Source organism: Lampris incognitus, chromosome 4 (genome assembly GCF_029633865.1).
Source record: "Lampris incognitus isolate fLamInc1 chromosome 4, fLamInc1.hap2, whole genome shotgun sequence".
Classification (NCBI taxonomy): Eukaryota; Metazoa; Chordata; class Actinopteri; order Lampriformes; family Lampridae; genus Lampris; species Lampris incognitus.
The window spans coordinates 7330659-7355475 of NC_079214.1; the positions used below are offsets into that span (position 1 = coordinate 7330659).

General features: G+C 47.4%; 1 protein-coding gene across 1 annotated transcript in view; it reads left to right on the forward strand.

Annotated features, from left to right (window-relative positions):
* Positions 1-22895, forward strand: part of LOC130111760 (calretinin-like) — a 27268-nt gene extending 4373 nt beyond the window's left edge. The window contains exons 2-11 of the mRNA XM_056279038.1: positions 12412-12494; positions 13815-13904; positions 14056-14136; positions 16359-16415; positions 17351-17428; positions 18001-18056; positions 19618-19657; positions 20653-20706; positions 22536-22607; positions 22779-22895. Coding sequence (XP_056135013.1) covers positions 12412-12494; positions 13815-13904; positions 14056-14136; positions 16359-16415; positions 17351-17428; positions 18001-18056; positions 19618-19657; positions 20653-20706; positions 22536-22607; positions 22779-22895 — 728 coding nt within the window. The remainder of the gene's footprint in view (positions 1-12411; positions 12495-13814; positions 13905-14055; positions 14137-16358; positions 16416-17350; positions 17429-18000; positions 18057-19617; positions 19658-20652; positions 20707-22535; positions 22608-22778) is intronic.
* Positions 22896-24817: the final 1922 nt, after the last annotated feature.

Sequence of the window (24817 nt, forward strand, 5' to 3'; positions counted from 1 at the left end):
TCTGCTTTTAAACACGCTTAGCCCCGCAGGCAGCGGGGAGGGCTTGAGGTTAAGCTACAGCGCCACACATATATATAGGAGGAGACGGACTCCCTGTTGTACAGCAGGGGGATTAAACCGCCATCTCAGCACGCCGCCGCATCACGGGCTCGACCCTCTTTAGTCCCCCGGCGCTCCGGACGGATTTAGGAACACGTCAGGTTGGAAATGTGGACATCTTCTTCTTCATCACGTCGTCGTGTTCAGGAGTCCTGCCTGGGGAAGTAGTTTTAAATGGTCGCAGACTGACAAATCTGAGCAAGCAAATCCTTTTTTGGGGGGGGGGTTCCCCTATTTCACCCCAATTTACTCTGGCCAATTCCCCCACTCTTCCGAGCCGTCCCGGTCTCTGCTCCACCTCCTCTGCTGATCCGGGGAGGGCTGCAGACTACCACGTGCCTCCTCCCATACATGTGGAGTCGCCAGCCGCTTCTTTTCACCTGACAGTGAGGAGTTTCGCCAGGGGGACGTAGCGTGAGGGAGGGTCACGCTATTCCCCCCAGCCCGAACAGGCGCCCCGACCGACCAGAGGAGGCGCTAGTGCAGCGACCAGGACACATACCCGCATCCGGCTTCCCACCCGCATATACAGCCAATTGTGTCTGTAGGGACGCCCGACCAAGCCGGAGGTAACACGGGGATTCGACCCGGCGATCCCCGTGTTGGTAGGCAACGGACTAGACCGCCACGATATACCCTAGAACTCGTGAAGCTGCCACGTCAGAAGTGAGCCGCTGTCTTCCTTGGTAGAGAAGCATCAAGTCTCCTCACGTCTCCTTCCTTCAGAATCGTCGCTCCTCCCTCAGCCATTCTGGGCCGGATAGCTTGTCTCTGTGTGCCACTGAAGCCGGGTGTTAGATCTTTATTTTAGGGAGGGCGAGGTTGCAGGTGAGGATTTCATCTCTTTAGCATGCAGATGAAAACTGCACAGCTCATACAAACTATATCTCCTTATATGCCAGCAGCCGAAGCCTGGTTCTGGTGAATGGCTGAAGCTAAGCAGGTGTGGGCTTGGCTAGTGCTTGGATGGGAGACCTCGCAGGAAAACTGGAGTTGCTGCTAGAAATGGTGTTGGTAGGCCAGTAGGGGGCAGTCTTCCCTCTGGTCCTAATCAACAACAGAAAGGCCAGTGCAGTGACGGGGACAGCATGCTGTAGGAGATGCCGTCCTTCAGAGGAGACGTTAAACCGAGGTCCTGACTCCCTGCGGTCATTAAAGACCCCATGGCACCGTAGCGGTCTATTCCGTTGCCTACCAACACGGGGATCGCCGGTTCGAATCCCCGTGTCGCCTCCGGCTTGGTCGGGCGTCCCTACAGACACAATTGGCCGTGTCTGCGGGTGGGAAAACGGGTGTGGGTACGTGTCTTGATCGCTGCACTAGCGCCTCCTCTGGTCGGTCGGGTTGCCTGTTTAGGGGAGAGGGGGAACTGCGGGGAATAGCGTCACGTGCTACGTCACCCTGGTGAAACTCCTCACTGTCAGGTGAAAAGCAGCGGCTGGCGACTCCACATGTATGGGAGGAGGCACGTGGTAGTCTGCGGCCCTCCCCGGGTCGGCAGAGGGGGGTGGAGCAGCGACCGGGGCGGCTCGGAGGAGTGGGGTAATTGACCGGATACAACAGAAAACGATCCCATGGCACTTACCGCGAAGAGTAGGGGGTGTCCCTCGGTGTCCTGGCCAAAGTCCCAACCTGGCTTTCTCCATCTGGCCACCTCATCCTCCGCCCATGCAGCCCCGTTTCAGGTGAAGCAGTCACCTATGCCGGGACGTTCCCCACCGCCAGACCAGAAGCGTTTTCCCTGGAAGGTCCCGCCGGACGGGGGCCGTTAAGACGAGCAGGTTCTGCTGCCTTAGAAACAGCAGCGATAGAAAGTAAGTAAATCTCCAGGAGCGAAGCTTCAACTGCCACCGGACTTGATGGTTCCAGCTGCTGCTGGCTGACGGACAGGCGCAGCAGTTGCTTGTTTCCCCTTACTCGCCTCTCCTGTCTCCATTCTCTCTTCCTGGTAGTTTAGAGGATGTGAATTATTGTGGTCGGTGCAGTTGTGTTGCGTTTGTGCTATATTACACAAGTGGATTCTGGCTCAGAGAGTTGCAGTGTTTAGTGGAGGTGGGGGGGTGGGGGTGGGGGCAGTCAGTAGAGACCGATTCTCTTTTCTATTTTCGCTTCCTTGTACTACTCAACATGCAGCCGGGGGAAACCGTCTTGCCGGCTTCCCGGAAACTAAAACTATTGCAAAGTCTCGACGTCTGGTCAGAATTACCTCTCTCATTGTCGTGCATTTCGTGCCCTCTTTCTGTTGAAACTACACAAGTATAAAAGGTCCCTTTTTCTATTTTTCTCTTCTTAAAAGGGTGCGGTCCCCCCCCCACCCCCACCCGAGTCTAGCTTATCTTAACCTCGAGATACTCGTGGCGTCATCAGACACTCATTGACATACAGCCGATCAGATCAAATCATCACAATATGAAACCCCGCCCGCCCTTATCGCCAACCCTTTACTCGTGCCTGTCGCTCAAAGGCCGGCTCATGAATATTTATGAGGCTCAGACGCCCCCCCGCAGTTCTTGAGCTAATCGAGAAGAGTTATGAATACAGGAATAAAAAACACAATGGGAGTTGTGTACAGATGAAGAATTTGTGCTGAATGTCTTATTGTGTAGTGTTTGTTTTTTTAGACTGGACATTTTGAGTCGAAGGGACGATCTCGGTCGACTTCGATTTGGAAATAAATCCACAGTGTTGCCGCGCCAGTCGGGTAAAAACGGCATTTCCCCTTAGAAACCGGATCTCTCCTCTGCCAGTTATCTGTCAGTTTTCCCGAGTTTCTTTCCGCTGGGATTAATTATTCTGCATATAGGAGAAGCCCCCCCCCACCCCCACCCCCACCCCACTGTTTTAGGTTGGAGCGGTCACTTGGGACCCATGTTCTTGCGTGCAGACATTACATAACCGCATGGTTTGGCTGAATCCGAGTGTGCTCGTTCTGCTTTGATGTGGAATGTAAACCCGAGGTAGACGCACAAGGCCGCCTTACGTGCACGATGGAAAACACGCGTGGGATTTGGGACCGAGCGGCACCGACGAACTCAGCCTTCCCAGGGAGGGCTGTGTTTGTTTTCAGTTTCTCGAAATAACCGGGAACGCCGATTTCAACGGTTTTCTTCTACATATCAGAGAGGGTAAGAGCCGAGGGTTACATTTCGTGGAATATATCTCCTATTTCAACTTTAATTCATCATTTTCACTCAATGCGTCGTACAACTTCTCAAGTTTAAGTTAGTATTGGGCGCAGCGTCACCGCTGTTGTCTTTCCTCTGCATCCTGTAAGGAAATGAAATGTGAAGCTAAATTTAGCAAGCTATTAGCAATGAAATATTCATCATGAAGTCCAATCAGAGTTTTCAAAGTGATGAAGAGTTTTTGACAAAGTGCAGTGTGTAATCTTTCTGCTTTCCTGAAGCAAAATGTGACTCGTACATTTCAGCGTTGTGCTTGCAGAGTGATACTGACTGAAAAAAAGAGACGCGCCTAATATCTATTCAACTCTATTCCCAAATTCTACTTGAATTTGCTTGTCTTTCTTACTGGAGGAGGGGCCAAACCCTGTTTCTGTACTGATCTGTTCTTTTTCAGAGTGACAGAGGTCAACATTCCCCTAGAAATGACCCATTATACGGTAATGGTCCCAGTAGAATTTGGACTCCGTGGACGATGATGTTTGCGGATGACATTGTGATCTGTAGTGAGAGTAGGGTGCAGGTGGAGGAGAGCCTGGAGAGGTGGAGGTATGCACTGGAGAGAAGAGGAATGAAAGCAAGTAAGAGCAAGACGTAATACCCATGCGTGAATGAGAGGGAGGACAGAGGAATGGCGAGGATGCAAGGAGTAGAGGTGATGAAGGTGTATGAGTTTAAATACTTGGAGTCAACTGTCCAAAGTAACGGGCAGTGCGGAAGAGAGGTGGAGAAGAGAGTGCAGGCAGGGTGGAGTGGGTGGAGAAGAGTGTCAGGAGTGATGTGTGACAGAAGGGTACCAGCAAGAGTTAAAGGGAAGGTTTACAAGATGGTAGTGAGACCAGCTATGTTATATGGTTTGGAGACAGTGGCACTGATGAAAAGACAGGAGGTGGAGCTGGAGGTGGAAGAGGTGAAGAAGATTTTCACTGGGAGTGACGAAGAAGGACAGGATTAGGAACGAGTACATTAGAGGGACAGCTCAGGTTGGACAGTTTGAGACAAAGCAAGAGAGGCAAGATTGAGATGGCTTGGACATGTGTGGAGGAGAGATGCTGGGTATACTGGGAGAAGGATGCTGAATATGGAGCTGCCAGGGAAGAGGAGAAGAGGAGAAGAGGAAGGCCAAAGAGGAGGTGTATGGATGTGGTGAGGGAGGACATGCAGGTGGCTGGTGTGACAGAGGACGATGCAGAGGACAGGAAGAGATGGAAACAGATGATCCGCTGTGACGCCCCCTAACAGGAGCAGCCGAAAGTAGTAGTAGTTGGTCTCAGTAGAATTTGGATCCACGGTACCATTTAGGTCCAAACCCCTTGAAATCAGGCCCATAGAAAGTCAAAGATAAAGAAAGCACCGAGTCTTCTGGTGAATGTCATGGTGAGCAGGGGTGTGCTCCAGAAAGCAGGCTTTACAGCTTAACTAGATCTTCTAACATGAAATTCGTGGAAATCTGGAATTTCCGATCCCCTGATACTAAGATCAGAGTAAGTCCGGTTCAGTTACCGTGACAACTTGTGCTCTGAAACTAACCTGAAAAACGGCAGGTTTGTTCGAGTTAAACCCGACCACACCTGCAGTATTCAAGTAGCAGAGAATTCAGTCAGACGGCTCACCTGTTGTGACGTTGTGCTTTCCGTCGAAGGGGCCCATTAACGCGGAGGCTCAAATTATTCGCCGGGAACGAGTTACTAGACCTCGTTGTGATATTTTGTCATTTCCCGAGGAGTTTCTTTGCGAGCGTTACCATTCTTCACCGCGGTCCATAATCTACCTCAACAACCTTCTTAAACCTCACATCTCGAACGTCCCTCGCCGTGGATTTGCGCTCATATCGTTACAAATTCTGCGCGTTGCCCTTCGTTTTTTTTGCAATACAACGCTGGAGATGCTGAACACACCGGGAGACCAGCAGTGTGCAGAGCCATCCAAAGAGTGTGTGCCTTGCACGGAAGCACCCTTACACGCTTTCATTGTGTCGCCGGGACGTAAAGCAATGCGGGTTATCACAGAGGAACTGTTGGTTAATCTTCTATGAAACTCTACGTGACGGGGTTTTAGGTACCGAGCTGTTTGAACAATGGATAGTCATTATCTAACGTTTCGGATTTCCAAATGTGACGAAGACCCCGGCCGTGGGGGCGGAACACAGATTCCTATTAAAGCTCCGGGTGTGAACGAGGGAGATTGTGGGAACGGGAAATCTTTTCACCGCATCGACGTGCGGTCGATGACAAAGGTTCAAGCGTCTCCGTCAAATCTCCGTTTCAGACGGCAATGCAGCTCATTCGGTCGTGTCGAGATAATGCGTGATGCCACCCACATCGTCGCTAATGTGGACGCCAAACGGCCCGGGTCTGTACGGGATTCGGGGGTGTTTCGCGAGTCCACCCTGTACAACAGGTTTGAACAGGGTAAGTTACCTTTCACGTTGTGATTGATGCTTCAAGTCTTACTTTTACAGTTTGGTATGTTAAGTGTGTAACCTAGGGCTCCTTTTTATTCCCTCATTTTCTCCCCAGTTGTACTTGGCTAATTACCCCACTCTTCCGAGCCGTCCCGGCTGCTTCTGCATCCCCTCTGCCGATCCGGGGAGGGCTGCAGACTACCACATGCCTCCTCCGATACATGTGGAGTCACCGGCCGCTTCCTTTCACCCGACAGTGAGGAGTTTCGCCGGGAGGACGTAGCGCGTGGGAGGATCACGCTATTCCCCCCAGCCCCCCCCCCACCCAACAGGCGCTCTGACCGAACACAGGAGGCGCTAGTGCAGCGACCAGGACCACATCCGGCTTCCCACCCGCAGACACGGCCAAGTGTGTCTGTGGGGACACCCGACCAAGCCGGAGGTAACATGGGGATTCGAACCAGCGATCCCCGTGTTGGTAGGCAACGGAATAGACTGCTACGCTACCCAGATGCCCCATGTTTACTTTAGTCATGTGATTATAGGACAATATGATGGTATCCTCCTTGGGGACAGAGGCTACCCCTGCCTGCCCTTTCTAATGACCCCCGAGCCTGAGCCTGAGCCTGAGCCTGAGCCTGAGCCTGAGCCTGAGCCTGAGCCTGAGCCTGAGCCTGAGCCTGCAGCGCGGGGACGCTACAGCCTGACCCACTGCAGGACAAGAGCCAGGGTGGACAAGACCATTGGCATCCTCAAGGTCCGGTTCCAGTGCCTGCGTGGGCTCAGGGTCCCTCCAGAGAGGCCTTGTGACAGCAACGTGGCAAGTGTGGGGTTACACAATATTGCCACAGTAAGAGGAGAAAGATGTTCTCCTGCAGTCGTAGAACAGGATGATGCACACACACCCCACCCCCCACCACCACCACCACCACCTTCCTGACATCCGAGATGGCTGGACTGTGAGGGACACGATTTGCAGCAACCACTTCGGCTAAGTGCAGCATCACCCCAAGTACCTCCCTTTTTTTTTTTTAATTCATTTATTTTTTTCGTGCATGCTCGAGAAATACGGCAGCTTGTCAGCAGATTTCCCGTTTCCTCTCTACGCCCTGTAAATAAACACGAAAGGACCTGCTTTGATTTATTAAGACCGTGCGCACTAATGGAAAAATAAAATCATTTTATAAACCCACCTTTAACTTGTGCTCCAGTATTTCAATTTCAAGTTTTTTTTTTTTTTATTTGAACGAGTATGTGGTCCATCTGGAGGTCACATTTTTTTATTTGCTTCTCCACATGGACTTTATCTATCTATCTATCTATCTATCTATCTATCTATCTATATATATATATATATATATATATATATATATATCTTTTACCGGCATGTGGGAAGAGAGACGACACATTGTTAGAGGAGGAGGCCACAGTGTTCATCTCATTTCCTGATTTCAGTCAGACACATGGTGATAAAGGGACGTATGAAAAGCTTTTCTTACCGTGCTAGGAAGTCCTCTGGAGTCGAACGGGGATTCCTGCACAGGGGAGGGGGAACAGCCAGCCGTGGTCTTGACAGAACAATGACAAGCAAGATTTCAATCTGTGACCAAATAATTAGAAGTTACCCCTCTAACAATTGAAGGTGTACCTCCACATACCTCTCTGTAAATGCTGAGAGAGTCTCGCCGTCTTCATCCTAGAACACAAAATATCTTAAATATAGGCTACTTGAAAGCTATGCATCGGGCAGATTCTGTTGGAAATGAGGCACTTTACTGATGGAGGCATGTCCAGAAGACAGGCCCGAGACTGAAGGACTGAAGTTAATCTCTGGAACTGGACTCGTCTGTTCAGGGACCCAAAATTAAGCACGTGCCTCGTTTCACTAACTCAAGTCAGAATTTGAGTTTAAGTTTATGATTTTTGAAGCCTTCCTTCTGGACTGCTTAGTTCACTGTTGACAGTCACAAATAATCACTGACATTAGTAACTATTAACACAAGTAACCATTAAAGATAGCTAACCATTAATCAACCAGCCATCATAAATAACCATGATCCCCGACTAACCATTGTACACAGCTAACTACTCACAGCTAGCCAGTTTAACTAACTAACCATTATGTAAAACTTAACATTATAAATAACTATTTACACGATTTACCTTCATACCCTGTGCTGGCCTGGTGGCCTGTCCAGGGTGTCTCCCCGCCTGCCGCCCAGTGACTGCTGGGATGGCTGCTGGGATGACTGCTGGGATGGCTGCTGGGATGGCTGCTGGGATGGCTGCTGGGATGACTGCTGGGATGGCTGCTGGGATGGCTGCCGGGATGGCTGCCGGGATGGCTGCTTGGGATGACTGCCGGGATGGCTGCTGGGATTACTACTGGGATGGCTGCTGGGATGACTACTGGGATGACTGCTGGGATGACTGCTGGGATTACTACTGGGATGACTGCTGGGATGGCTGCCGGGATGGCTGCCGAGATGGCTGCCGGGATGGCTGCCGGGATGACTGCCGGGATGGCTGCCGGGATGACTGCTGGGATGACTGCTGGGATGGCTGCTGGGATGACTGCTGGGATGACTGCTGGGATAGGATCCAGCATCCCCACGACCCCGACAGCAGGATAAGCGGTTTGGATAATGGATGGACCTCTCTTTATTTTATTCTATTTTTTATTTATTAGTTTGTTAGAATCCCCCGACCCTACCTTTTCTCCCCTACCGCCCTCTTCCGAGCCGTCCCGGTCTCTGCTCCACCCCCTCTGCCGAACCGGGGAGGGCTGCAGACTACCACACGCCTCCTCCGACACACGTGGAGTCACCAGCCGCTTCTTTTCACCCGACAGTGAGGAGTTTCACCAGGGGGGACGTAGCGCGTGGGAGGATCACGCTATTCCCCCTCCCCACCCCAAACAGGCGCGCCGACCGACCAGAGGGGGAGCTAGTGCAGCGGTCAGGGCACATACCCACACCCGGCTTCCCGCCCGCCATGGTACACAAGTTGAAGAGTTTGCTAATTCGCCAGCGGAGAGTTCGCTCGAGTGAAAAAGCCAGTAAGAGTCGTTGTTGACTACGACCCGTTTAAGAGAAAAATATTAAATCCGGCTCCTGAAAGGTGACGTGAAGTGTGGCGCCGTCAGGTTAGATTGAGAGGAGGCGGTCATTTGCATAACGTGTTGCCTTTGCACGTTTACTTTTTTAAAAGTTCCGCGTTCAGGCGACATCGCCTTAAATACGAGCCGCACGCACATGGAGCCACAGGAAAAACGACCGACGGCGCTGTAGTGTGCATGCCAGGCCAGTAGGTGGCGGTGAAACTTTGTAGTAGAGAGCCCTTCCGGTGGCTTTCTTCTCAGAGCGGCGAGTAAACGATGGCGATGACGAGTGTACGCTCGAAAACAGGTAATTTTGTCTGGACGGACGATGAAGTGGAGCTGTTACTGACCCTGGACTCTAAAAAGCGTGAACGTTGCTGGCGGGGCGTTACTAAACGTAGCAGAGATAACAGCGCGGACACAGCTCGGAAACCCGCCATTGCTAACGTCTGTCGTCTCCCTCGCGCGCGGCCATGCGACTGCAAACGTAATACGCATGTGCGAAGCGGGGCCGTGACGTCACCGCCTTCGCGGCCAGCTAAATAACGCGGCGATGGCCGGCGTTGTGTTGTCGAAGGGTTTCGCTCCGGAGCCCGGTTTCAAAAGTTCGCGTTTTCGGATTCCCCAAAACGCCGTTGCGGTGTGAACGAGCGGCCCGAAACGCAACAACGCTGGACCGTGTTATGTTGAAAACGTCGCCGTGTTAGCTAAGGCAGTGTTTCTCAACCGGGGGTCCGCGGACCCCTAGTGGTCCGTGGTGTAATTGCAAGGGGTCCGTGAAAATAAAATATCTTTTAAAAAAAAAGATCATATGACATTTGTAGAAATAGGATTATTTTACTCAAATGTGACAGACCTTTATCTACCTAAACTATAAAGGGTAACATGACTTTTTTCTCTAATTACATCTTTTTCACAAGTGTAATTTGTTGTATTTTAATTAGAGATCTCGCTCCCGTTTGCATTGTTAAAAGTTACTGCATAAAAATTCTGTTGTTACATATATCTGAAAGTTACTGAATACATATTCTGTTTTGTTACATATATCTGAAAGTTACTGCATAAGAATTCTGTTTTGTTAACTATCTATTATCTTAGTTACAACTGAAAGCTCTTATTTTTGCCCCAAAGAGTGAATAAATGCTATAATGCAATTTAAAATGCAGTTTCTACTGTTTCTATCAAATTGCAACCCCCCTCCCCCAAGATCAGGTGGAGGGGTCCTCAGGGTAGATCAAAAATACGCAGGGGGTCCAGGACCCCAAAAAGGTTGAGAACCACTGAGCTAAGGCCCCTCGGTTTGTCCGCGCTGTTTCCCTGCGGGGGGTTTGTCTCCCGTCTGAAACAACGGCTCATCCGCAGCACAGATGGCGATCCACCTTTCAGACCCGCCGAGGAAAAACAGGGAGACGAGGGAGAAAACGAAGGAGATGAGAGGATAAGAGATTATCAGATGGAAAGTGGGGGCAGGATGAAGAGCTTGTTGTTCTTTCTGCCACAAGAACAACAAGAACGTGAGGACCCAAATCTGTTAAGTGACTGGCGACAGATGGAATCCATTGCTGCGGCAGCAACGGGGTGGGTGGAGGAAGGTTTTATATTAAGTTGTGGGTTGCCGTCAGGGCAGAGTTGAGTATTATTGTATTAAACCATCGCTCAACATGCGACGGTCAGACAGAAAATGTGATTTAAGGTAATGTCCTTCCCTCTTACACGATTTCCCAATCCCAGATAGCGTCCGGATGTGGGCCACTTCTGGCAATGGTGCGGCACTGATGGCCTCCTTCTGGCCCCGACAAAATGGATGTGAGCCTGAAGTGGCCCACATGTACAATAGCAAATATGGCCCAAATATGCCAAATCAAATGTGGGCCTTTTTTTGGCAAAGATGCGGTGCTCTGGGCAACACGTAATCTGGATGTGACCTTGAAGTGGCCCGTGTGGTAAAAGGTGAATATGGCCCAAATATCACAAAACGAATATGGACCAAATGTGTGGCACATGCGGCATTGCTATGGCTTGGTTCTGGCCCAGATCTGGCAAACAGGAGTGAACCGCCCAGGTGCCATCATTCCACACGGTATGTGGGCCGGAGAAAGTGTTGGGTGTGGGACGGGCCACAGCAATTTTGCTATCTGGGACTGGGATGTCATTATGCAGCGATACATCAATGAATACCTACAGTTTCTTGCATTTCAATTTTGCAAATAATCTGACCATGAATGAATGTTGGCATTTGATAATAATAGTATTTTTGTATTAACATGTATTCTGCTTAGATGCTAATTTTGGCAACAGGGTGGCGCAGTGGTTAGTGTGGTTGCCTCACAGCAAGAAGGTCTTGGGTTCGAGCCCCGGGGTAGTCCCACCTTGGGGGTCGTCCCGGGTCGTCCTCTGTGTGGATTTGCATGTTCTCCCCATGTCTGCGTGGGTTTCCTCCAGGGGCTCCCCTTTCCTCCCACAGTCCAAAGACATGTAGGTCAGGTGAATCGGCCGTACTAAATTGTCCCTAGGAGTGAATTTGTGTGTGTGTGTGTGTGTGTGTGTGTGTGTGTGTGTGTGTGTGTGTGTGTGTGTGTGTGTCTCGGCCCTGTGGTGGCCTGGCGGCCTGTCCAGGGTGTCTCCCCTCCTGCTGCCCAGTGACTGCTGGGATAGGCTCCAGCATCCCTGAGAGCAGGATAAGCGGTTTGAATAATGAATGGATGGAATTTAATCTGCATAGATGCCTATTTTAGGTTAAAGTAACACAGTGGTGTAAGACCCACCTGTGCAGATCGTTTTAGACCCATCAAACGCTTTGTGTTGGAAAATAAGCAAAACATTTTCATTATCTGTCAAAAAATGAGATAATTGACAATCTCTCTCTAAATGGTTCATCAGAGCAGGATTCACCTTCTCAGTCTTCATCATGTCCTGCTGATGAGCAAATGAAACAGACAAGACATGTCGATGTTAAAACATTATTTTAGTGTTGTGGAATACAACGAAACCAATTGCATTGACTCAAAAAGTGTAAAAATGTGTTTATTTTTCTTTTCTTGTTTTTATTTAAACTCCGTCTCTAAAGAAAGGTGTAGGATGTGGACATCCTGCAGCTGGCCCCCTGCGGCGACCCCCAGAATGTAATTTAATATAATTTCAGGTGGGAAATTATATCCCACCTGAGCAGGTATGGGAATCCTTCAGATTCCTTCCCTACGTTCATCCGTTTCTTCAGATTTGGACTCGACAAACAGTCCGACGCTTCACTTTCTGCCTCTCGGTTCAGACAGCAGAAGTCATTCACGCGTCACTACGTTCACCTGCAGCTGATGGTGCTGGCTTGTGGAGAACCGGTCGGTAGTATTAAGAAAGCATGCGGGCAGAATTACAGCATCAAATTGACAGCAAGAACAAGTTTATGGTTAAATACACTCTCGTCAAATTAAGGTCTTGGTGAAATAATGCTGGAGTCAGCAGATGGCCGTTCCTCCAGCAGCTTGTTTGAGACCATCTCATTTCTTCAACTAGAGAACCCCCCCCCCCCAAATTAAAACACTTTGCAGGGTGAAGACTACAGTCGAAGCTCTGCCATCGATATTGTGTCAGGCTCACACCAGCGTGTCATGTCTTCTTGTAATCCACAGGTAATGGATATATAGAAGGGAAGGAACTGGAGAACTTCTTCCAGGAGCTGGAGGTTGCACGGCGAGGAGCAGGCGTGGTGAGTGTGTTACCACAACCGATACCACGGTCACCGAGAATACTGCTCTCTGATTGGCTGGAGGGTGTGCGTAAAAACCGTATGATACACACGTAGTTTGGCTCAAGTTCTCTAAGTTCATACTGTAACCATAGCAACAGTGAACCAGCAGCAAGCCCAGTGAACACCCCACACTTTAGCTTGGCGGCTAATTTTTACTTCATAACCTTTTCATTTTGACTCCAAAACGGTCAACAAAAAATAGGTGAATGCTTTTATTTTAATTCTTTGGCCAGTGACCATGGTATAAATGGGATTTTAACACTCTGCCGTTAAAGTCCTCTAACACACTCCTTGTCGTGGATTATCCCTTACATAACTAAAACTTTTACTGTCATATATAAAACAATATGAATAAAAAAATATCCCACTTTAAAACAAATACTTAAGTAAAAAAAAAAGCTAAACTAGGGTGTCCGAGTAGCATGGCGGTCTATTTCGTTGCTTACCAACACAGGGATCGCCGGTTCGAATCCCCGTGTTACCTCCGGCTTGGTCAGGCATCCCTACAGACAAAATTGGCCGCACTAGCGCCTCCTCTCGTCGGTCGGGGCGCCTGTTCGGAGGGGAAGGGGGAACTGGGGGGAATAGCGTGATCCTCCCACGTGCTACGTCCCCCTGGTGAAACTCCTCACTGTCAGGTGAAAAGAAGCGGCTGGCAACTCCACGTGTATGTGGTAGTCTGCCCCCCCCCCCCCCCAGGTCGGCAGAGGGGGTGGAGCAGTGACCGGGATGGCTCGGAAGAGTGGGGTAATTGGCCGGATACAATTGGGGAGAAAAAGGGGGGGTCCTAAAACAAACAAAAAAAACAAAGTTGTAAGTATATGTGAAATTAGAGAAAGCATTATGTATATGTATTTGTATTATGTTTCATAACAACTATGTTACATATTCATGTTACATGTATGTCTGTATATTTATATTACATGTGATGTGTTCATGTTACATGTTATATGCATGCACACATAAGTTTAGGCTATATGTATGTGCTTTTATGTTGCACGTTAGCTATAATAATAATAACTAATGGATTACATTTGTATTGTGGATTACATTTATGTAATAGATTACATTTGTATAATGGTTTACATTTATATGGCTCTTTGTCTTGACAACCCAAAGTGCTTCACAGTGAAGGGGGGGAAACTGGCCTCAAGATGCAGGCAGGAAGTGCAGCTACATGAACCCGGTGTAGCCCAGCTGAGTGGGTTAGAATGAAAGCATTTTAATCTGTGTACGTTTACATTACTTTTTATACGGAAGCGCTCTCATGTGTTTTGGCACCAGGATCCCACACATGCCGCGTTCAGGGAGAAGCTGAAGGAGTTCATTGCCAGTGTCGACCAGAATGCCGATGGCAGGATCGAGCTGGCAGAGGTACATACACACATACAGCAGCATCAAGGCTGCGTTTTAAATGCCATCGTTGCTGTTGGAGAAATAATTCAAGTTAAATATGTGGAAGTAAGTCTGTTTGTCTGTCCCTCCCCACCCCCACCACACACACACACACACACACGTCTCATAGTTGGCTCAGATTTTGCCCACGGAGGAGAACTTCCTACTCTGTTTCCGACAGTTTGTTGGCTCCAGCGCCGAATTCATGGTGGTAAGTACGCCGTGTGTGTGTGTGTGTGTGTGTGTGTGTGTGTGTTAGAGCGGCAGAGAGTATGAGATGCAGTGACACGCTGGAATGTGTGCACACTAAATCATGCGTCACTAAATGCTGCCCCACGTCTTCCATCATTTCATCCGAGCAGTAAAACTCACGATCGAGAAGAAATTATATCTGAACAGCACAAATCAGCGTGTTGCTCGTGGGTGTTCCTATCTGGGCTGAAGTGACATAATGAAGGGGATAGATTTAAATTAGCTGCCTCTCGCACTGACATCACATCACAGCTCATCTTATGTTGGTCTCAAGCTGGTCCTCTCTTTTCCAGCCGGTGTTAAAGAAGCTCATTACCACCAGAGTATGTAATGACCACGGCTGAGGCTGATGGAAATAGCAATTCAATCATCGGAACCAGACAGATATAAAAGGAAACCACAACATGATAAAAATGTCTTTTATTTATTTATTTGTTTTAAAATGGGTGTCATTGAGTCTTTTTGGGGAGATTTGACAAGGATTTGTAAAACCCACCATTGGCTCTGTGTCCACCTGTCATTTAGAGACGGCTAGGGACCATGTTAAAGATGTGATCTGTGATTTTCTTACATTAAAAATGCCTTATTTGGGGGGCATCCGAGTGGCGTGGCAGTCTATCCTGTTGCCTACCAACACAGGGATCACCGGTTCAAATCCCCGTGTTACCTCCTGCTTGGTCGGGCGTCCCTACAGACACAATTGGCCGTGTCTGCAGGTGGGAAGCCAGATGTGGGTACATGTCCTGGTCGGTGCACTGTGCACTAGCGCCTCCTCCTGTCGGTCAAGGCGCCTGTTTGGGGGGAGGGGGAACTGGGGGGGAATAGCGTGATCCTCCCACGCGCTACGTCCCCCCTGTTGAAACTCCTCACTGTCAGGTGAAAAGAAGTGGCTGGCGACTCCACGTGTATCGGAGGAGACATGTGGTAGTCTGCAGCCCTCCCCGGATCGGCAGAGGGGGTGGAGCAGAGACCAGGACGGCGCCGGAAGAGTGGAGTAATTGGCCGGATACAATTGGGGAGAAGGGGGGGGGGTGCCTTATTTGAGACCTTTTCCCACTGGTATTTTAGTAAAAATAGCCATTCAGTGTATTAGCATTCTGTTATTGCTTCTCTATCTGCTCTTCTTCATCGGTGCCGTTCGTGTTTATGGTGCCCGCACAGGCAACATGTCGAGTCTGCCACAGAAGGAAAAGAAGAAGAAACAGAAACCTGATTGTTTAATATGAAAATAGGCGCTAAAATATAAAGCTAAACATTATCCCATTATAATTAGGTTTAATTAAATATTTGATGTGGATTTACATGTTGCTCAAGATTTTTGACATTGTTAATCAGTATTCTTTCTCCAAAATACACACACTACCACTGATTATTTCACCAAAATCTGCGACCGTCTAATACTGTGACCTGTACTTCCTGCGCGTTCGGCGTCACGTTTTTCACTCAGACTCTTGGCTGCGCGATATGAAAGTGAACTATTGTGACCACAAGTTATCGCCAAATTTACCAAAACTGAGGAAATGAAGGGTAACAGCTTTAATATACAGGTAGTCCCTGGGTTACGAACCGACCTCCGTAAAGCCTGTTATTTTTTTAAAAATTTGAGTTACACACAATGGTCCGTAATAACGAACGGGCGGACTACTTTGCGCGACGCTCGGCATACTTTCTAGTGTCAGTTGTTTCTTAGTCGTCTCTACAGCCAAATATCAGTTACTTGTACTAAATGTTCATGAAGAGTACAAAATATATGAAAAGAGATTGTAATTTGCATTGTCAGTAATTACCATGTAGACCAAGAAACACATTTTATTTGACCCATTTCTTACGGCAGCCATCGGCGAAGGCATGTTGTTTTTTCTGTTGAAAGAAGTTGAGAGAGGAAAGGGGACAGTGTTTGGACGTCTCATCCTCCATGGCGAAGACAGAGGACGGATGTGTGGATGAAGGTTTCTGTCTTTCATAAGGGTCTTTTTTCGAGATGGCGTAGACGAAAATGTGATTTCTATACTCACACAATATTAAAGTGTGCTCCGTCACATTTCTTTTTATTTTCAAGACTCAAATGATGTGATCTCAGACCTGTGTGTCTAGAGGAAGGTAAAGTGTTTTCTAAATGAGCTTATGTCCACATTTATGTTTTCTGTAAAGTAACACGACATGCTCGCTTTACTTCCTCAGGCATGGCGGAAGTATGACACCGACCGTAGCGGCTACATCGAGTCGAACGAGCTGAAGGTACAAAGTCAGAATACACCACTTCCCTTTCAGAGTTGGTGCTGGTTCAAGGCCTTATTTTCACACAATTTGTTAATGTATGGACATTTTTGTCCCAATATTTCATACGTTAAAAGATCATTATTAGGCTATGCGGCTGTATTGAATACTCGATTCTGATTGGTCAATGAAATCATTCTGCGGTCGGTTGTTTCTGAACAGCGGACTGTTTTCCAGCTGCGGCCTCATCGCCGTTCCTCTTCCCATCTAAATGAATGGGCTTCACAAAGCCTTGGTAGGCTAATGTTAGCATGCTAATGTTAGCATACTAATCGTACAGAAAGAAGTCCAGAAGCTTGCGGGCCAGTGAAATAAATCTAAACAATTATTTTCTGTCAACATATTGACTTCCTTCATAAAGTAAAGCCGTATGATAAGCAGGATAATCCACTCCAAACTCGTCCTCTGTTGAAACATAATGACCTTTGTGAGCATGACCTTTCTATAGAAACATTACTCGCCTCCACATCGCTCATCGCCCCGTGGTGGATTATCCCTTACATGTGACCTCGTGTTTTATCCGTTGCGTTTGCACACCAACATTGAGAAAGGCGTCCATCATAAATGGTTTGGGAACAATTTTGATTTCATGCATTTTTTTCCACAAACTTCAATAAGTTCTCAGAGATTTTTAGAGCGAAAAAAAAAATAGACTTGGTGTGGAAATGCCTTTAGCTTGGACACCAGACAATGTGGTGAATTGTTCATTAATTGTTCCCTATGATCCGTCTTTTGGTAGCTGTAAAATAAACTCCTTTCATTTCCTTACACCTAAGTGTGCCCTCACATTATCGGTACTCTGGTCGTTACTGTGAATAGGAACTATTTGAAATAACCGATACATGCATGCCGTTGTGCCTCTTTGTGGAGATGTTACTATGGGAATTGCTCCTCAGGGTTTCCTGTCAGACCTGCTGAAGAAGGCCAACCGGCAGTATGACGAGAAGAAGCTCAACGAGTACACGCAGACTATCGTGAGTTTCACTGGACCGAAACGCCATTCATCCTCACCTTCCTTTATAACTGTAAATAACTGTTTAGTCTTTATTGGTTCAAAGTATCGGGCGGTACATGGGACCACTAACAGGTAGATTTTGATGGAGAACGTCTGATGGAACAGGACAGTAGAGCCAGTAGAGATCCTCTTCTCCTTCACCGTGTTTGGTAAAACCATCGGCAGCCCGTGTTTCTGTGTCTGACATCTGGAACATCTGTTTGTCTTTCTGTTTGTGCGGAAAGATTTTAAAGATCACTTTAGGGACCCTATAGTACAACTACATCAACAGTGCAGTATTAGTAATTAATTACTCCAACCTGAGTTAATAAAGTTCTGCGTTTTATGAGACGTTATCCCTCATTCCCACATGCCTGTACAGGTCGCTCCTAACTCTGATTAGAAAACTCGTTTTTTCCTCCGTGGCGCACGTTCTCAGCATGACCTCATTAATCCTGTTCTACACAACGCGGCCTGTCTGTATGCTGCTTGAACACGTTAGGACTGTTTATCATCTGTATGAAGCACCCATGACCCTTTTCTCATCTTTAGCTGAAGATGTTTGACCTTAACGGTGATGGAAAGCTGGGTCTGTCTGAGATGGCAAGGTCAGTATGACTAACACATGGTTGATATGTTTAACACGTGGTTAGTATAGCTAACACATTACATTACAGTCATTTAGCCGACACTTTTATCCAAAGCGACTTACAATAAGTGCATCATTTAGCATAGGAAATCAGGAGAACTACTAGTCATCAGAGGTCATAAGTGCATCTAAACAAGCATCTAAGAGCAAAACCAGGGCTAAAGTAAAAGTGCAAAAAGATTTTTTTTTTTTAATGAATGAAAACAATAAGTGCTCAGAACAAGTAACAGGGTTGTAGTTCTTAAAGAGGTGAGTTTTCAACCTGCGCCGAAAGATGGGCAGTGACTCCACTGTCCTGACATCAGGACAGCGGAGTCGCTGCATGATTAATATGTTTAACACGTGGTTAATATATTTAACACATGGTTAATATGTTTAGCACGTGGTTAATATATTGTAACGTGCACGGATAGATAGACTCGCTAGCCCTTGGCTAACGGGTCGGACCCTTTAGTCGACCGGTTAACGTCGTCGCTCGTGGTGCGGGAGATCCGGGTTCGCGTCCTGGCTGCAGCGGTTCCCGGACTGCCACCCGAATTCGCTACAATATTGATTAATATGTTTAACACGTGGTTAATATATTTAACATATGGTTAATGTGTTTAGCACATGGTTCATATATTTAACACATGATTAATATGTTTTTAACATGCGGTCATTGTGTTTAACACGTGCTTAATATGTTTAATACATGGTTAGTATGATTAAAAGATGGTCAGTATATTTAGCATGCAGTCAGTGTTTTAACATAATTAGCATGTTTAACGCATGATTAACTTGTTTAACATGTGGTCAGTGTGTTTAACATGTGGTCAGTATGTTTAACAGTTGGTCAGTGTGTTTAACGTGTGGTCATAACGGGGTCAGTGTGTTTAACATGTGGTTAGTGTGTTTAACATGTGTTCAGTATGTTTAACATGTGGTCAGTGTGTTTAACATGTGGTCATTGTGTTTACACATGTGGTCAGTGTGTTTAACATGTGGCCATAAAGTGGTCAGTGTGTTTAACATGTGGTCAGTGTGTTAAACACATGTGTTCAGTATGTTTAACATGTGGTCAGTGTGTTTAACATGTGGTCAGTGTGTTTACACATGTGGTCAGTGTGTTTAACATGTGGTCATAAAGTGGTCAGTGTGTTTAACATGTGGTCAGTGTGTTTAACATGTGGTCATAACGTGGTCAGTGTGTTTAACATGTGGTCAGTGTGTTAAACACATATGTTCAGTATGTTTAACATGTGGTCAGTGTGTTTAACATGTGGTCAGTGTGTTTACACATGTGGTCAGTGTGTTTAACATGTGGTCATAAAGTGGTCAGTGTGTTTTAACATGTGGTCAGTGTGTTTAACATGTGGTCATAAAGTGGTCAGTGTGTTTAACATGTGGTCATAACGTGGTCAGTATGATTAGCATGTGGTCAGTATGTTTAACATGTGGTCAGCGTGTTTAACGTGTGGTCATGTTCTTCATGGATTCTGTCTGTGATTTTCGAGTGAAACCCTCTCTTCCTGTTGTTCCAGACTTCTTCCTGTTGAGGAAAATTTCCTGTTGAAGTTCCAGGTAAGAGTCCGTCTCCAGACACAACCCTCTTAAGAGACCTTATTTGTCTGCTCAGGTGTCCTCTCGTGTTGGGAGACGTTTTGCAGTGAAACCCTGCGTCAGACACGACGGACCAGACGTCTGTAGCTTTGGCCTGGTACCTGCTCAGCTTCATGGTATCCAGTGTGAAGAGGATTATCTGCTGTGTGAAAAGTATTAATTTAAACTGTGGGACATCTGGGGTGTTCAGGCCGGCTCCTCCTGGTGTTCAGGCCGGCTCCCCCTGGTGTTCAGGCTGACTCCCTCTGGTGTTCAGGCCGGCTCCCCCTGGTGTTCAGGCTGACTCCTCCTGGTGTTCAGGCCGGCTCCCCTTGGTGTTCAGGCCAGCTCCCCTTGGTGTTCAGGCCGACTCCTCCTGGTGTTCAGGCCGGCTCCCCTTGGTGTTCAGGCCAGCTCCTCCTGGAGGCTGATGACACGGATTCTGTTGGACACTTCACATTCCATACCTGTTTCACATGGAGGCCTTTTTCAGGCTTCTAACATGGTGTCACATCATCCAATATCTCCATGACAGCACTGAATACAACGCTAATGTAGCATCAATTTGCATTTCCTCACATTTTGGAGCATATTTTGAGCTCTAAGAGTATTACTCGGAGACGAGTATTTCTCTACATTTATGTTTATATATAGAAGATTTAGATTGGGACGGTTTAGGTGATTCATTGTCTTATCAGTTTTTGGTTTTAATACACTGAGAATGTTCTTGTTCTGTCGCCATGATGATGAATGTCCCATATCCACGCTGTATGAACCTAAACCTTCTATCTCGCCAGGCGAGGTCAGCGATTCCTCTCCAGCACTGGGTTTAATCTGTCTGGTCAGGATTAAGTCAACACTAATCCCAGTTATCATAATCTGTGTGGATTCATTTCAATACAGGAACCGGGTCGAGTTTCTGTCTCTCGAGACGTGTCCGTCCATTTCTGACAACCCCCCCCCTTTCTGTCCCTCAGGACATCAAGATCGGAGCTGAACAGTTCAACACGCTCTTCACCCTCTTCGACCAGGTGAATGGAGCCGAGAGTGATAGTGCACTTGTTTTAGTGTGCAAGTTGCTGTGTGTGTGTGTGTGTGTGTGTGTGTGTGTGTGTGTGTGTGTGTGTGTGTGTTTTGTGTGCCAGATATGCAGTATACTCGCATGTTTTTATCTAAAGTACTTTGCACATAGTATAGCATATAGCATTTGTGTGTGTGTGTGTGTTGGGGAGGGGGTTTGTGGTGTGTAAGGGCTTTCCAGTTCCTCAAAAATTCAAATTTTCACTTCAGAATCAGAAACACTTATTTGGCGATTCATTTCACGCGCTTGCGCTCATGAAATGAAACGACACATCGTTTCCCCCAGCCCACAGCAGTGCAACACAAAGACAAAAACACACATCCAACAACTACAACAACACATATATCTAAACTAAATTTTAAAAAAAATCACTGTCCAGGAGAACGAACACCAGCCAGGATGACTGTGGGAACTGCCGGTCTGCGTGGGCTGGCAGTTAGCTTAGCCTGCCCCACTTCCGCGTCCTGTCAGACCACCCTCAGTGTTTCCTCTGCGGGCACAGCTCCGGTCAGGGCTGTGGTCCCTGGGCCCACAGGATGCAGCAGACCAGGCTCCCTCAGCCGACCCAACACCAGCTCTCCTAGCCAGACACCTTCGACACACCTCCCCGCACTCCACACGATGACACTAAAAACACAGTCGATGCTAGGCGAGGCCTCCGCCAGACCGCCCTCGGTGTTATTAGAACTGCCGGTCTGCATGGGCTAGCAGTTAGCTTAGCCTGCCCCGCATCCTGTCAGACCGCCCTCGGTGTTTCCTCTTCAGGCACAGCTTCAGGCGGGTCCCAGCAGACCAAGCTGTCCCCAGCTGATCCAGCGCCAGCTCTCCCAGCCATCAAACAAAGACAAACTTAGATGTAGACATGGACAAAGACACTGCATGGATGGTACTGCGTTAGGCCACCGCAAACCTGAATTTGTGCCGCCAACTTCCCACACCGGAAGCAGGAACCACTTGTCACTAGTGTGATCATACACTGCCAGCCACGTGTGTCTGTAGCAGCCACATGTTGTTTTCAATGAAAATGTATATATATATATATATATATATATATATATATATATATATATATATAATATACTAGAAGAACCCCGCTACAATGTAGCGGTTTGGTTATCCACTCGTCTAAATCTCCCTCCTCTTCATCCTGCCAGCTAACCGCCTTCCCCCTGCCCCTAAACCCCACCCACTCCAACTCCCTCCCCCCAAATGCTCAGATTCATCTGAAATGTCGAGAAAAGTGGTTTTTAGCCATTTTTAGAAAATGCATATTTAGCATAATTAGGCATAATTATTTTAATTTTCTGCTATTTTTCTGGTCCTCTCTGGAACAATACCTACCACCTCCAAAAAAAATTAGGATCATAAGTGCATTTTTGCAAAAATGCATATTTTGCATAATGCCAAAACATTTCTAAGTCCCAGAAATTGTTTTTTATATAGGTGAAAAAATCAAAGATGCTCAGAATCATCCGAAATGCCGAGAAAAGTGGTTTTTAGCCATTTTTATAAAAATGCATATTTATGCATAATTAATTATGCATAATTTTAATTTTCTGCTATTTTTTATAGGTGCCCCTGATCCTCCCCAATAACCTCCAAAAAGAATCAAGGCCCCAAGTGCTTTAGTTTGGCCGTTTATAGACTCTCACACAGACACACATCACACACAAGACACACATTGTGAAAATACAGGAGTAGCTATATGTGTGTGTGTGTGTGTGTGTGTGTGTGTGTGTATATATATATATATGTGAATGATTTCTTTTTTCCCTCCAGGACGGTAACGGTTACATTGATGAGCAGGAGCTGGATGCGCTCCTGAAGGACCTCTGTAAGAGGAACAAAATGGTAAAGAACTGGAGGCTTCTTTCACATTGTCTTTATTCTGGGGCCTTTGCATTCATTGTGGAGTGTGTCTCTTCCACCCGTCAGCAGGGTAACTTCTGTCTTAGTACCCGAGTACATTTGTACATAGAGTACTGCGGTCTGACCACCGACTTCTGTGTGCTCGTCTCTCAGGAGCCGAAGCCGTCCGAGCTGAGCGGCTACAAGAAAAGCATCATGTCTCTGTCGGACGCGGGGAAACTCTATCGCACCGAGCTGGAGATCGTCCTCTGTCGAGACTCAGCGCTGTGAGCTTCTTGGTCCGGATGCCCGCCGTCCCCGTCCTGCCTCTGCCGTGATGTGACCCGGTGCATGTGTCGCCCCAGCTGCTCCTATAGACCACTTAGCGTAGTTAGCAAGAACGAGCTCCGAAACACCACAGACCCAGCAGCTCTGCCAGCCACCATACACCTCTGTAGCATTTCTATATACATACACACACATATATGTAAATGTATAAGAAATATATATATATATATATAACATATATATATAGGTATGTGGTGCTGTTATTATTTGTTGTTCTTTCAAATGCATTTCCTTCTATTCCCAAAGTGTTCCATCTGCTTTCTATATCTATTTCTATATCTGTTTATTTATTTTATGGAATTATGTTTTGTTTTTTTGACTTGTTCCAGATAAAACATGCGTCCCCCGCGCACCATGCACACACTCCTCATTTCTATCGTTTATCTCCACGTTTTCTATCGTTTCAAAGCTAGAGGCTTGTACTGTTCTGTGGAAGATATTACTGAGGAACTAATAAACATAACCTGAGTATATGAGCACACGTGCACGCTCTCACTCACTTGCCCGTGTAGATCGAGAAACGTGCCGATACCCAGAGCTGCAGATCACTGCCGCAGCTGAGATTACATTACATTACATTACATTACATTACATTACATTACATTACATTACATTACATTACATTAGACTAGACTGTTTTATTAGCCACACGACCAAGGCCGGTGGAATTTGGTTTTGGTACACATTAATTACTGCTGATGTACCTTCCCAAGGAATTTGAAAGAGTCGGTTGGTGATGGGGTCTCCGTTCATTTGTATGGGTGTTTTGGGATTCAGCCAGCACCGGGAGTCAATGAGTTCTTGGGTTTTGGCTGTATTAAGCAGAGGGTTGTTTGCGCACCAAGGGGTCTACTGCAGTGCGGTACTGGGTTTCATCTGGGTCTGCTGCAGTGCGGTACTGGGTTTCACCTGGGTCTGCTGCAGTGCGGTACTGGGTTTCATCTGGGTCTGCTGCAGTGCGGTACTGGGTTTCATCTGGGTCTGCTGCAGTGCGGTACTGGGTTTCATCTGGGTCTACTGCAGTGCGGTACTGGGTTTCATCTGGGTCTGCTGCAGTGCGGTACTGGGTTTCATCTGGGTCTGCTACAGTGCGGTACTGGGTTTCATCTGGGTCTGCTGCAGTGCGGTACTGGGTTTCACCTGGGTCTACTGCAGTGCGGTACTGGGTTTCACCTGGGTCTGCTGCAGTGCGCTACTGGGTTTCATCTGGGTCTGCTGCAGTGCGGTACTGGGTTTCACCTGGGTCTACTGCAGTGCGGTACTGGGTTTCATCTAGGTCTGCTGCAGTGCGGTACTGGGTTTCATCTGGGTCTGCTGCAGTGCGGTACTGGGTTTCATCTGGGTCTGCTGCAGTGCGGTACTGGGTTTCACCTGGGTCTGCTGCAGTGCGGTACTGGGTTTCATCTGGGTCTGCTGCAGTGCGGTACTGGGTTTCATCTGGGTCTACTGCAGTGCGGTACTGGGTTTCACCTGGGTCTACTGCAGTGCGGTACTGGGTTTCATCTGGGTCTGCTGCAGTGCGGTACTGGGTTTCATCTGAGTCTGCTGCAGTGCGGTACTGGGTTTCATCATGGTTGGAGATGAGGCCCACAGTGGTTGTGTCGTCTGTGTATTTTAATACCTTCACAGAACTGTCCGTGGGTGTAAAGTGAGAAGAGCCAGATAGATTTTACCTAAGACTAAAGTCCAATAATAAAAGCCATTAGTATTGTATTAAATAAAAGCTTTATTTAATACATGTTCGCCACATGGAAGCCTGTATAGCGGAGCTGATATGTAGCATTTATTACCCCTAAGCGTGCACATCTGGATGAAAGCAGGAAAACGGATACATGGGGTTTTAGAGTATGCCGAGTTCAAGAATC